The sequence below is a fragment of the Rhinopithecus roxellana genome, chromosome 14, assembly GCF_007565055.1.
Source record: "Rhinopithecus roxellana isolate Shanxi Qingling chromosome 14, ASM756505v1, whole genome shotgun sequence".
Lineage (NCBI taxonomy): Eukaryota > Metazoa > Chordata > Mammalia > Primates > Cercopithecidae > Rhinopithecus > Rhinopithecus roxellana.
The window spans coordinates 106,290,658-106,304,101 of NC_044562.1; the positions used below are offsets into that span (position 1 = coordinate 106,290,658).

Genomic DNA, 13,444 nt, shown 5'->3' on the forward strand with positions numbered 1-13,444 from the left:
TTTGACAAGTTTTCCACATCTTGCAACCTATAAAAACTTACTTGTTTTCTTTCTGTCAACCTTAGCCTATGGTAACCTTTTATTATTATTATTATTTTTGTGATAATAAAAATGCCATTTTTAATATCTTTTATTCTAAATTACCATTTTATTTTGTAGCTTTAGAATTTTTATGAAATACTCTATGCTTTTCATAAGCAATTTGCAAAATACAGGGGGAAACTTATCCAAAGACATCTATTCAACATTTAGGAGTATCTCCTTCTATTTTATTAGTGAGTGCATATGTGTTTGGATACACACATGAATGTGTATTTCTATAGCAAAACTGGATCATTCTATAACCGTTTTTAAGACCTCTACTACAGATCATTACTTTCAAAATGGTTGTGCCACTGTACTCGCACCAATACCACATGAAATTGCCCTGCCCACATCAGTACACCCACACTATTTTATCTTTAATTTTTGTTGTGGCCAGTGTGAAAAGCAGATACATTCTCAGTACATTAATGTCTATTTCTGTGATTACTAGTGAGGTAGACCATTATTTCACATGCATATTAGTTATTAATGTTTCTTTTCACAATTGTTAGTTGATGGCAAGTACTCCCTTTTCATTAGGTGGTCACGGTTTTGCCTTACTGATTTGTAAGTAAGGCAAATCAGTACTGATTTATTCCGCACAGACTGCATTCATTTATTCACTCATTTGATAAGTACCTGCCAAACCCCTGTTGTTTACTTCCTCCTTTGCTTAGGACACAATTCTTATCCTGTGTAGCCAAAAACACCTTTGAGAATTGCCTTACAAGACTTTTTCAAGTGAGTACATATTTTAACATAACATAACATAAATATCAATACTGATATTTTAAGCACAATTGAAACAGTTCTCATGGGTCCAAGAAAGATGATAACATGTATAGGAATCTGATCTCAGCTTAAAAATCAGGGTTTTTCTTTGCAAATTCAATAAGCCAACAACCTATGACATAAGTTATTACACAAAGTCTATCAATCTGAACTACTTGAAAGAAAACATGGCTTACGGATCGTGAGAAGCAGGAAAGCAGAGGACTTCAAAATGTAATTGACTAGTACCCAATAAACCTTGACTCTTGGTTTGGTACCTTAACTAAGAGAAGATCCACTAGTAATTACATACTATGAATTTCTAATTTTTGAGTCTTAAATTTAATTCCTCCCTAAAGGGAACAAATCCTTAATTATCAAAAAGGGTAAACAGGGGGAAAAGAGTGAACACATTTCATGAATCCTTGAATGTCTGAGAATATCTTTTTAATCTTTCACATATTAAAGACAACTGAGCTGGGTATAAATTCTTGGATTACAAGCACTTTCTCTCAAAACTCTATACACATTGCTCTAATCTTCTCTGGAATTTAGTGTTTCACTGAAGCCTGATTTTATCTTTTGTAGATAAACCATTTCTTTTATCTGAATTGCAAAGGTTTTTCTTCCTTCTCTTTGTAAATACGACATTTTATAAAAGTAATTTCGAGACTGGTCTTTGGTGCCTGGAATACGATGATTGCTTTAAATCTATACACTCAGAGCTTTATTTTCTGCTCATAAAAATTGTTTTTAAATTATACTTAAGTACTGCTTCTCTTCTAACTACTCTAAAATCCTTCTCAAGAAAACCCACAATGTTTTCATTAGATCTACTTTCTATGGCCTCCATGTCTAGCAGAATTTATTACAACATTTTCATTCTTTTCTTCCATATTCCAGGATAAGGTCTCACATGCTTGTCACCATCAGTGTTCAGTTTTCCTCTGTATGCATTCTTCTCATTAATGACTCCACTGCAGATTTTAATTGTTTAGTATGCAAATCTGGCATAAGACTGCCCGGATATGGATCTCATATTCCCTATTTATTAATTATATAACTTTGAGCAAGTTACTTAACTTTTCTGAGCTTAGTTTCCCAATCTGTAAATAGTGGTAATAATGATACTGACCTGTATAATCAGGGTTTTTAATTACAAGCACCAGAAAACACTCTGGGTAATTCAAGGATAAAAATATTTACTGAAAGGATATTGTACAGTTCAAGACTATATATTGCTCCACTAGTTGAAAAAGGTAGGTAAACACATAGAACTAAGAAATTGAGATGAGATGTTCAGTGGCCAAAATAACCTGAAAGACTTTTTACTACATTAACTCCAAAATTTGTGATAAGGAACATAGAAGATCTTCCACTTATAGAATTAAGTACAATGCCTGGTACATAGTAAGTATTCAATAAATGTTAGCTATTACTCTCCTATTGGATTTCTATTCCATAGAGATCACCGATTCTTATATCTTACTCACAATTATAATTTTTCTAGATTTGTCATTTGTTTCCTGTTGTGGCAGCAGCAGCAGCAGCAGCAGTAGTAATAGTGGTAGTGGTGGTGATAGTAGTAGTAGTAGTAGTAGTAAGTAGAACACAGACAGCAATCTAGCTGCATCAAAAAGCAGCAGGCCCAGTAAAGCAATGAAGGGTCTTTGTTCGCACAATGGCAGACCTGCCAGAGATGATCCATTCTTTGCATTTCTGATCTACTGGTTTTAAACTAAGAAGAGCACTCTCCAACTCTGACAAGGTTTTCAGTGGGAAACTGAAGTTTTACCCAGGGTTAATAAGTTTGCTTTCTTAAAAAAATTGTTCAACTAGATAAATTATTCCACATCAATAAAACAGATTTGCCCAATGTGTAGTGCAGATCAAATGAGCTAAGTGCAACAGCATTCTGTTCAGTACCCATAAATACACAAATATTTTTCACAGTTGTACCTACAGACCTTCAAATCTTCTACTCAATCAGCTTAGAATGTCAACAGCAGCAATCACTAAGATATATTTTTTCACATAATAGTTTAATATGAATTTGCTTTTCATTATTCTTTGCTAACTGAAATAAAATCAAAATCTTGCTGTTAAGAGCTTACATTATAGAAAAATAATATTACTTATCTTATTAAGGAACAAATGAGAAAGTAGAACAATGGGAAAACTCCAGTAAGCATCGTCCCTTCCAACAGTCCTAGACTTAAACCAAGGAATATGTAAGGCAGCTAAGCTTATGAATGAAAAACGGTGTTACTTGACTCTTCAGTTGGGCATAAAGGGCTTACTTTAAAAATAATTAATAGAAGTATTTTCAAAAGAAGAGAAATCATGGCTTATGTCGACTTTGTGATGGAAAGGTATTTCTAAAGGAATATCAGAATACAGAAATACTACATATGAATGAAATAGTAAGAGTTATTAATTCTGCCAGAATAGTTTATTAGAAGGCCATAGGTAGTGGTTAAGACCTTAATCTTGGTTTAGACTCTAAGAATGATTTGGGGAAATTTTTAAAATGAGATATATGCCTATTAGGGTAGATGATAACTCACAATAAACACTTCACTGATGTCACACTGCTTTATAGGAGTTTTCATAAGAAAAAGACTATAAGTTAAAATACTAAACAGTTTAAATTGAAATGCTTTGAACTCCAATTTTTAAAGGAAAATTAAATTTTCTTTCAAGAGCCACACAGATTGAAATTCTAAGTATACTTTTAATTTATGGTAGCTATTTTCGTATTTGAGATATAACTATATAGAATATAATTGCATAGTATGTTATTTGTCTTTAAGTTTCAATAATGTGTTATTTCAATTTGCTTGCAGACTGTTTCTACTTTGTGTAACTCCTACATTATTAAGGTTTGGGTACATAAAAACTCTTAAGATTCTATAAGCTAAAACATAGATTTGTCTTTGAACTACTTGAAAAGAACTTTACATTTTAAATGATCTTTCTTAGGAATGCCTGAAATAAAATAACCATAACCCAAATTACTTTGCTGAGGTACAAGCAGATCTGATCACTTTGGGAACAATACATTCGTAAAATATAAACAGATGGAGTAAGACCATATGGACACATTTTTGCAAAGTAACAAAAATGGCAATTTAGAAATTGGGAGCCCTTAAACATGAAGATAGGCACTAGACAGGCTATGTTTTGCAAAAGCTATGGAATAACTTTAGGGTTATACCTGAAGGGAAAAATATGTTTCTGAAATATTTTTCTCTCCAGAAGTGATTCTAAAGAGAAAAATGATCATGCAAAGCAGAGAATTCAATGCTGAATAATCCTCTCATCCATTTAATCTCACCAACTCAGCAGTCACTCATTTCAAATTTAACAGCATAAAGTTTGCGTGTACAGGGGGAAATTATTCCATATATTCATAATTTAACTCTGAAAAGAAACTGTAAACTGGATTATTCAACTGAAAAGGAAATTACAATTTTAAACATGCAGTCACGGTTGGCTTTAAGTGTTAACAAAGGAAAAATATTCTATCACTTTCAATGTAAACGAAACAATGCTAATTCAATGGTAAAAATTAAGTAAAAATATTCCATTATTTTCAAATGTAATGGTAATTCAGTGGTAAAAATTAAAGCTAAAAATGCGTTAAGTTAACAAACTTACCTAAAATTGACATAATACATATAGATAGCCTGTTTAAAAGGGGGCAAAAGTACAAACATTCTTGTCTGTTATGGATCAATTAATGAATATTTATAATGTGTCAATTACTCTATATTGAAGTATAAATATGGTTTGTGCCTCTGCATTATTCTGAGAGTAGAAACTATATGAAATAGATCATCTTTATATGTCTGCTTATCCCCCCAACCCATTCCTTGACAAAGTACTTTGCTCAGAGTAGTCTTTGAACAAACAATTCTTAATTAACTAAAAGCAAGCTTAATCTAAGTATGGAGGCACTGTAAACATGTTTACATTTTTAGTTCATTAACTGATAAATATTTTGGGCACCTACTATGTTTTCCATGTTTGCATGTGTGATCCAGTTATGTGTGAACAGTCACAGGGAGTCTGTTCAAATTCATAGAATTTAATAGTCTTCCAAACAAACCCTTCAGTGTCAATACAACCTAAAATGATGCTTCCAATGAAATCAAAGAGAACAAATACTAAGTTATTCTGAATATATAACTGAAGACATATAAGACTGGAAGCTTTGCTAGCAGGTCCATCTGATCATTCATCAGACTACTGGAAAATGTAGACAGGTAGCCAAATGCATATGCTTGTTGTTAGCTACCTCTTGGCAGTCTAATTTTTTAAGGTTGAGAAGGACAACTTCTTTGGCAAGTGGGGAGTACTCAAATACTGAATAAACCTGTTGGCCATACTCTGTAGTATTCTTTAATCACAGGGATGCTTGAGGTGGAGGACACCCTGTATCGTCAACAAAATGAAGGGAAATGTTAAATTCTGACCATGGTACATGCAACTTAAGAGGACTGATCTCCTGAGAGCCATTTTAGAGTTCGGAATTCTTGAATACAAGTCAAACAGCGCCACAAGAGCTTTGCCATTTGTCCTCATTTTGAACCTCATTTCTACAATATTATGGATATAAAGCTGTAAAATTTGATGATCCCACAAAAACCACTGAGATCCAATCTTACCTTGGGTTAGATGCTGCAGTTCAGGCACTGGAAACTTCACTATAGGTTATACACAGTAACAACAACTGCCAGGATAAGTTAGTTACCAATTGGAAAAATAACTAAGTTGCCAATGGGAAAAGTTAGAAGTTTCAGGCATTGTACTTACACAGCACAGGGCTTCTAGTTAAGTGACAAACTATGCTTGTTTACAGCTGAAATAAAAATTCTCTCTTCTGCACTGTGGCTGAGGTGTGTCAAAGAGGACTATTTCATTGTAAATAAGCAAAACGGCCAAACAAAAGGAAGTTACAAAGGCAGGTGTGTAACAGTTGAGTTGTTTCAGTTCCAGAGGAATAAAGTAAATAATTGTACTGGAATTTGTTCACTTCTGGGCATTTTGCCATACAGGAAGGGTGTGTAATTACTGAAGCTAAGATATCTATGTAAAAATGAAGTAACATCAATAGGACACAGCTGGGCTTCAGATTTTCTTATTTTATCTTCAAAAAATTAAGAATCTCTGGCTCTCATTTCACTCTTTGATATTTAAATATTGCTTAAGTTAATATGGACATACTGAAGATAGAATGGTTATTTTCAAAAAAGCCAGAAAATATCTTGAAAGTGGTATTCTCTTTAAGAGCCACACAAATGAGGAACATTGCAATTTTCACTCATCAAAGATAACAAAAGAAGCACACACAGTATCTAATTTGAGACCTCACCAGAGTAAAAAGAATGCATATAAAATTAGCATATTTTACCAAATCTATTCTTTGCTTACCAGTTCATACTATCTGGATTGGCTTCAACCTTAAATCTAGATTCTAAGCTTCGGAAATCATTAACCAAAAATATAAGAATGTGGTTTGTGGGCCAGGCACGGTGGCTCATGCCTGTAATCCCAGCACTTTGGGAGGCCAAGGTGGGCAGATCACCTGAGGTCAGGAGTTTGAGATCAGCCTGGCCAACATGGAGATACGTCTCTACCAAAAATACAAAAATTAACTGAGTGTGGTGGCATACACCTGTAATCTCAGATACTCATGGGAGGCTGAGGCAGAAGAATTGCTTGAACCCAAGAGGAGGAGGTTGCAGTGAGCCAAGACTGCACCACTGCACTCCAGCCTGGTTGACAGAGCGAGAGTCTGTCTCAAAAAAAAAAAAAAAAAAAAAAGAAGAAGTGGCTAAAGAGCCTGAAAATATGGCCAAGTTCAAATAGAGATCTAAATTATTCAAGCAAATTTATGACAGAAGATGAAAGACTCTAATGAGTATTACATGTACAATTCTACAAAACCAGAAATCAACTTGTACCCTGTATAGAACTGTGAAAGACATTTGCAAATCCTAGCCATGATTGGCCATATTGTCTTTTTAAAAGAGTGTTTCTAAAACCAAGAGATCATATCGGAACCTTTATAAAACTACAATGTATTCTACCAATTGATAATAATACCCTGCACATGGTGCTTGGCTCACTGCTTCCTTGTGCCTGTGAGTGAGCATTCTGACACATCTAAGTAAGTCGCAGAGGGCAGCAGCAAGGCTCTCGATGAGCAGCGAATGGCTTATCAAATTCCAATTCCTCTGCATCCAAGGGTGTGCTGTGCATTTCAGTGACAAATCAATCAGTTTAATCTAAAGTTTTCACAGGAAGAGGCAGGATCCTTTGAGGGCACTACATTTTTCTTTCTTTTTTTGGAGACAGGTTCTCGCTCTGTCACCCAAGCTGGAGTGCAGTGGCATGATCACAGCTTACTGCAGCCTTGACCTCCCAGACTCAAGCAATTCTCCTGAGTAGCTGGGACCATGGGCGCACACCACCACTCCTGGCCAATTTTTTGTATTTTTTGTAGAGACAGGGTTTTTGTCATGTTGCCTGGGCTGGTCTTGAACTCCTGAGCTCAAGCCATCTGCCCACCTCAGCCTCCCAAAGTGCTAGGATTACAGACAGGAACCACCATGCCCAGCGCTGTATTTCTTTATCTAGTTATTACATGTAAGAGATTATGCTAGGCACTAACCAGCATCAAGTTTGTCAGATATTTTTGAAAACTATTAGGAGATTCCTCCTTCCTACATCTGTATTCATTATGGACTCCTGGATTCTTACTAGGAGTTGAGTTGAGCAGTAGAACCTGCTAAAGGATGATCCTAATTACAGCCAACTGGTGGCTGAAGTTCTGACATTTCCTGTAATTTCAGAATCATGTCCAGGAATCACATCACCTTGTTATTCCTGTGGATTGACTTTTTATTTCTCTTAAAGCATATTTCTTAACATTTCTTTAGTAGTTACCCCACCCGACATACATAACACTGGTGGATAGTTTGTGACATCACCAAGATAACCACATCCTTTTATTCCCTAAACTTAACTTTCAACTAAATTGGACAGATGGGAGATGAAAGTTATGACACTTATATCATTATTTGACCATAGATACAAAATCAAATTTTATTTTGCACTATGAAGAGATAGGATTTAAATCCTGTATCAATATGGATATAGTGCAATTCAAATTGTCTTAAGAAGAATGTTCAGCTGAGTGACAAGTTTTCTAGGTGCTGTGAGACTCTCTTGCTCACAATATGTCTGTGAATGTGGCTATAGGTTTTGTTATCTTAATAAAACCGCAAATTGGTGACAAAGTAATCGACAGTAAGTATTATCTATTCATTCCCTGCTCAAACAACCATTTATTGCAGGTCTAATATATCCATGGTGTTGGGAGAGAAGCAACCTGTAACACAGGTATAAAACAATGCATAAAACATGGCTCTATCCTTAGGTAGCTGATTATATAAATTCAAAAAAGCATACTATTAAGAGTCATGACAGTGGCATAAAGTGCTAAAAGAGATCAGGAGAGAGATTTGACTTCAGGCTGGGTATGTTTCATGAAAGAGGCAGTTTGAACAGAAGTAGCAAGGATTCTTTCTGTCAAGGAGCGAGGATTTTTCTGTACCTTCGTGGGTACACATCCACATGACTGACATCACTATGAGAGGTTATCACTTCTCAAAAGACATTGTAAATTCTAACATTATGCCAAAGAACAAGGAACAGCTAGCTTCTGGCACTGGAGGATTCTACGGAAAGCACAGCCCAGTGAAGAAAGAGTTCGTTGTTTTATGACACTGAATGTCCAATTTCAGATATTTAATAGACTAATGGTTTGTTAACAAGACTGCTATTGGTTGCTTGCCATTTCCCTTCCTACCAATTACCATGAATTGCCCAAGGGGAGTATGTGTGAGGTATTTTACTGGCTTAGATGTACTTTACTGAAGAACCCAGACTTTTCCTCTCAAAATTCAGGTGAATTTTATAAGATACTTAACCAAGTGCCTTGACATTATGTTTGGGGTTGCAATAAATTAGCATGTTCATAAAATTTATTTTTATATGCTCTTTCTCATAACACATACATAAAACTATATGTTTATGTATAGTTTTTGTGAGATCAATATGAAGTTTTTAAAGTTTAGTGTCTCCATAAGTAAACTACTGTCACAGCATAAACATTGCTCAATATTCAAAGTTTGTCTTCTGCTATCAATGTCCAAAAAAAGGGCTCACTGAATCTTTAGTATGGTTACAAGTAGAATCACTAGCTCCTCCTAAGAGGAGCCTTTTCTTCTTATGCAGAAATGATAATGACAATTGTAATGTTAGCCCTTACTAAGTGTCAGGTACTGTTGTAAGCATTTTACCTACGTTAATTTAAGGTTCTCACTATTATTATCTGCATCTTATAAATAAGCAAACTGGGAAAGGAAAGGTTAAGAAATTTTTCCAAGATCACATGGTCAGCAGAGAAAACAGAATGGAAACCCAGTCCATGTATCCAGTTGCACTGCTAGGGTCCCTTCCTTTCGTGACCTAAGGAAACACCATTCCTAAGACACGGCTGCCACTAAACAAGGACTGTTATTTGAGATCACGGAGTGGATACCATTATGGCATGGCAGTGAGACTTTTTAAAAAAATAATAATTATGGGCCAGGTACAGTGGCTCATACTTACAATCCTCACACTTTAGAGAGGCTGAGGCAGGAGGATTACACGAGGCCAAGAGTTAAAGACCAGTCTGGGCAAGATAGTGAGACCCCGTCTCCACAAAAAAAAATTAAAAACTAAAAATTAGCCAGGCATGGTAGTACATGCCTGTAGTCCTAGCTACTAGGGAGGCTGAGGTGGAAGGATTGCTTGAGCCCAGGAGTTTGAAGCTGCAGTGAGCTAAGAAGGTGACACTGTACTCCATCCTGGGCAACAGAGCAAGACCCCATCTCTAAAAAGTAATAATAATTATGCATTCCATCTAAGAATATTGCTCTTTTGGATATAAAATATGACCAACATTTATTGTAACTGCATGTAACAGTGGGCTAAGAGTGTCACACTCTGACCAGTAAATTTTAAAATCAAACATATAAGGTGAATGGTAATTAGTTTTCTTACTTGGATCTAACTTTTCTGTGCTCTATCCCATTGGGTAGATGATAGGAAGTGACATATTTCAGGAGTGTCTTAAGAAATTTTTACTCCAACTATATTTTGCCTAGTGCCACAAAAATTGCAGGGGAGCTATTTAAAACCAGGAGAGTACCTTGGAAAAAGACACAGATGTGGTATCCTGGGTTAAACAATTGAAATGCTAAGTACTTAAACATTTTAAAAGAAATTATGTATGAAACTGCAAATATATATTAATGAACTCCAATTTCTCACAACAGGAATAGAACCAAAGACTAGAGTATAGCATCCCACTAACTAACTAATTACATATAATAATTGTTTTAATGAATAGGATAAATACATTTTTGGCTGCCTTGAGAAGCTAGAACTCTTCTTAGCATTTCCCACAAAATACTTATTCAGAACACTATTTACTGCCAGAAGATAAAATTTTGAAGTCATTTGAGGCCATCAAGGAATTCTAGTGTCAAAATCTTAACAAGTTTCCTTATTTTCTTACATATAGGGTATATGGTCTCAAGGTACAAACAGAACGTTCCCATTGCTATGTTTACTGCACGCAGCTAATAGTTTTAAGTCATTTCTAAACATTCTGATAAATTTACCACATTTCACCAAAACACAGTATATACTAAGAGCCCCAAATAAATCTGAGGCTTCTCATCCTTAACAGCTCTGTGGGTCAAATCTTGACAACTATGAAGGGCTATCGAAGAGTCCTTTTTTCTCCCCTAAGGATAACAGAAACTTAGACATTCTATAGTTTGGTGGAAGATGAAAATTGTACTGACTATATCTTTTACCTTTTCAAACTCTTTGTGGAAAGTTTAAAAACTTCAAATTTCATTGAGGAATAAAAAAATTATTTTGACATCTTGTTACTAGAATAAACTGAAATAACTTTTCTTGAAAACATAGTTCTAACGTCAGACATGTGTCACGGTTATAGAGCAATCTTTCATGCCACATTCCAAGTTACAGCAAATAGTACAACAATAAGGTAATAAATGTTTCCTCAATCTTCGTCATCATTAGTCATCTGAGTTACTGATACTGACTTTTAAAGGAATATCCCAGCAAATAAAACATTACCTATCTTGAGAAAAAAAATCCAGTGGCTTAATTATAAGATTTTTTTTAAAAAAACTTAATCTTAGATTATTTCAACAAAATAACCCTCACAGGGGACATATAATGTTTTTTGGAGAGAAGCAGCAGGAAAAAAACAAAAAACAAAAAACTATCCCTGGAGCTTTAAATTTACATTTACCTTATTAAGCTTTTAAATCTTAAGAAATTAAACTTGCAGAATTCTAATTTCTCTAAGCACAACAGATAAGACCTAATATAGAAGGTTACTTGAGTTTGAAGGATAAAGAGTATTAATGCCTTAAAAAAATCAACATAAACATGACATTGAAGCAAACTGGCACAGTTCGACAAGTTTTAGAACATTAGCTCACAAAATGAATATACTTAAATTTAGACAAACACACAAATATAGCCTTTATCCAAAAATCACAGAGACAACCCTATATACTACCTATGTTAAAATGTTCAAAATACCTAACGCTATTACAGGCCTCAGGTTGCCAGAGTCCTGATAGAAAAGTCAGTACTGAGAACTATGCTTTACACAGCTTTGCGTGCATGCACACACTCTGCAATGTGGGAGAGACAGAGACACCGATCACCATCGAGATTGTCCTTACTTGCAGACGCACAAGTATCCTGCATGTTCCGATTCTGACTGGCACCTGGAGCAGCTCTACATGCCAGTCATCCCAATGTACTCAGGGATGTAAACACCTTATAATTAGAAAACGTGAAGGCGTCAAGGACGTTAGACAAATTTAAAACATATCCAAAGATTAATTTTTTAAAGGCATTAAAGAAATAACTCATTGTAAATTTCAATACGAGTATGTACCTGTTCCTTCACGGATGCTAGAATAGTGGTGGCTGTGGTCTCGGGTTCCATGCCTGGGCCAGTGGAGGCAGCTTCCTGGCGGGTCTGTGGTTGCCCCTCCTCCACCAATGAGGCCTGCTCAGGAGCTGGCATTCCTCCTGCAATCAAGCAGGCAAAGGGTTAACACTTTCTTCTGGGCTCCCTTGCAGGAACCGAGGATTTACAGATGGTTCCTAGCAACTACAGTAGACTATAGTCTACACACCATGATCAAAAGCTTGTTAAATTGCTAAATTTTCTAAATGGTAACCAGTAAGTAAATATGACTAACTTATCAAGAAACTAAATAATAAACATTCTAGATTGCTATAGGCGTCTGTTTTCAAAGTAACATGCACACAAAAAGACATCTACAAATGTTAACTGACATGAGAAGAATGTTTTACCAATCGCAGAAGAGGTTTTTGCAACAGAAAAGAAAAAAAGAGTTCAAAACCTAAAGAAGCCTTAAAAATAAACGTCTGCTTATTTTAAAGAAATATAATATATTAATAACTAGCAACAAGTTCATCCTTGGTGGAGTCTTACAGCTAGCTTGGTTTCTTTAGAAGAATCTGATTATTCAAAGATAACAATGACTAGGAATGCGGTGTTGAAAAGAAAATCTATTTTTTAGGCCCATAGCTTATGACAGAAGAATAGGTTCTTGGCAGGAGATAGAGTGCCTTTCCTAAGACAACACATAGTGAGAGCAGTGTGTTTGTCAAGAGACATACTGACCTAATACGGACTTTCTACAATTTTGGAAAATAGGGGGAAACGATGGTTAGCGTAAAGTGTTATTAAAATTTTAATAACTCATTTACATGTCAGTCTCTGTGTCTTCTTGTGAGTACAGTCTTTATCATACCATGAAACTAGTCAAGCGTCTGGGATATTAAATGGTATTCAATTAATGTTCACTAAAATAAATGAATACATGAATGAAGGATGATATATTTTCATTGTCTCATTCCAGTCATTAGGTAAATTCCGCCAAGTCCTAAGATGTCCGAGAGACCCTATCTGTTTAGATGTGTCACACTGTATATTCAAATACGGACATCTGAGGCTATAAACATTTTCCTCAACATTCTTCAGTTTTCTCTTGCAAATTACTCTACTATTATATATTTCAATTTAATCAATTAACTTCCACAGTCTTCAATTCTATAGTTGATCTGGGACTTGTTTCCCCATTCCCTCAAATTTCAGTATCAGTCTTCTGTTTCCAAAATAATAATCCGTAAGTAAAAGGGGAAATTACATACCCTTTGAGCTCCCATCTTCTTCCCTACTCTCCTGGCTTCCACGTTAGTGGAGAGGGTCTAAGTTTCAGGTTTCTGCTGGTGGTTGTTTTATTCTTGTCATATTAATAGGCATAAATGGACAGTGGATCTGATTAGTTTATCTGTGCATTTCCCCTGACACCAGCCTCATGAGTTCTCATCCCTGCTCTATCTAGCAGGTGAATTCTTAATCTCCCATTTTCACGGCGCATAA

The 13,444-nt window shown here is 35.4% G+C and overlaps 1 protein-coding gene across 10 annotated transcripts in view; it reads right to left on the bottom strand.

Moving 5' to 3' along the window:
- PKP4 (plakophilin 4) overlaps positions 1 to 13,444 on the bottom strand; it is a 228,895-nt gene that overhangs the window by 146,090 nt on the left and 69,361 nt on the right. For all 10 annotated transcript variants that reach the window (XM_030916540.1, XM_030916537.1, XM_030916543.1 and 7 more), the window contains one exon: positions 11,924 to 12,060. In XM_030916540.1, the coding sequence (XP_030772400.1) occupies positions 11,924 to 12,055 (132 nt within the window). In that variant the 5' untranslated portion in view covers positions 12,056 to 12,060. The remainder of the gene's footprint in view (positions 1 to 11,923; positions 12,061 to 13,444) is intronic.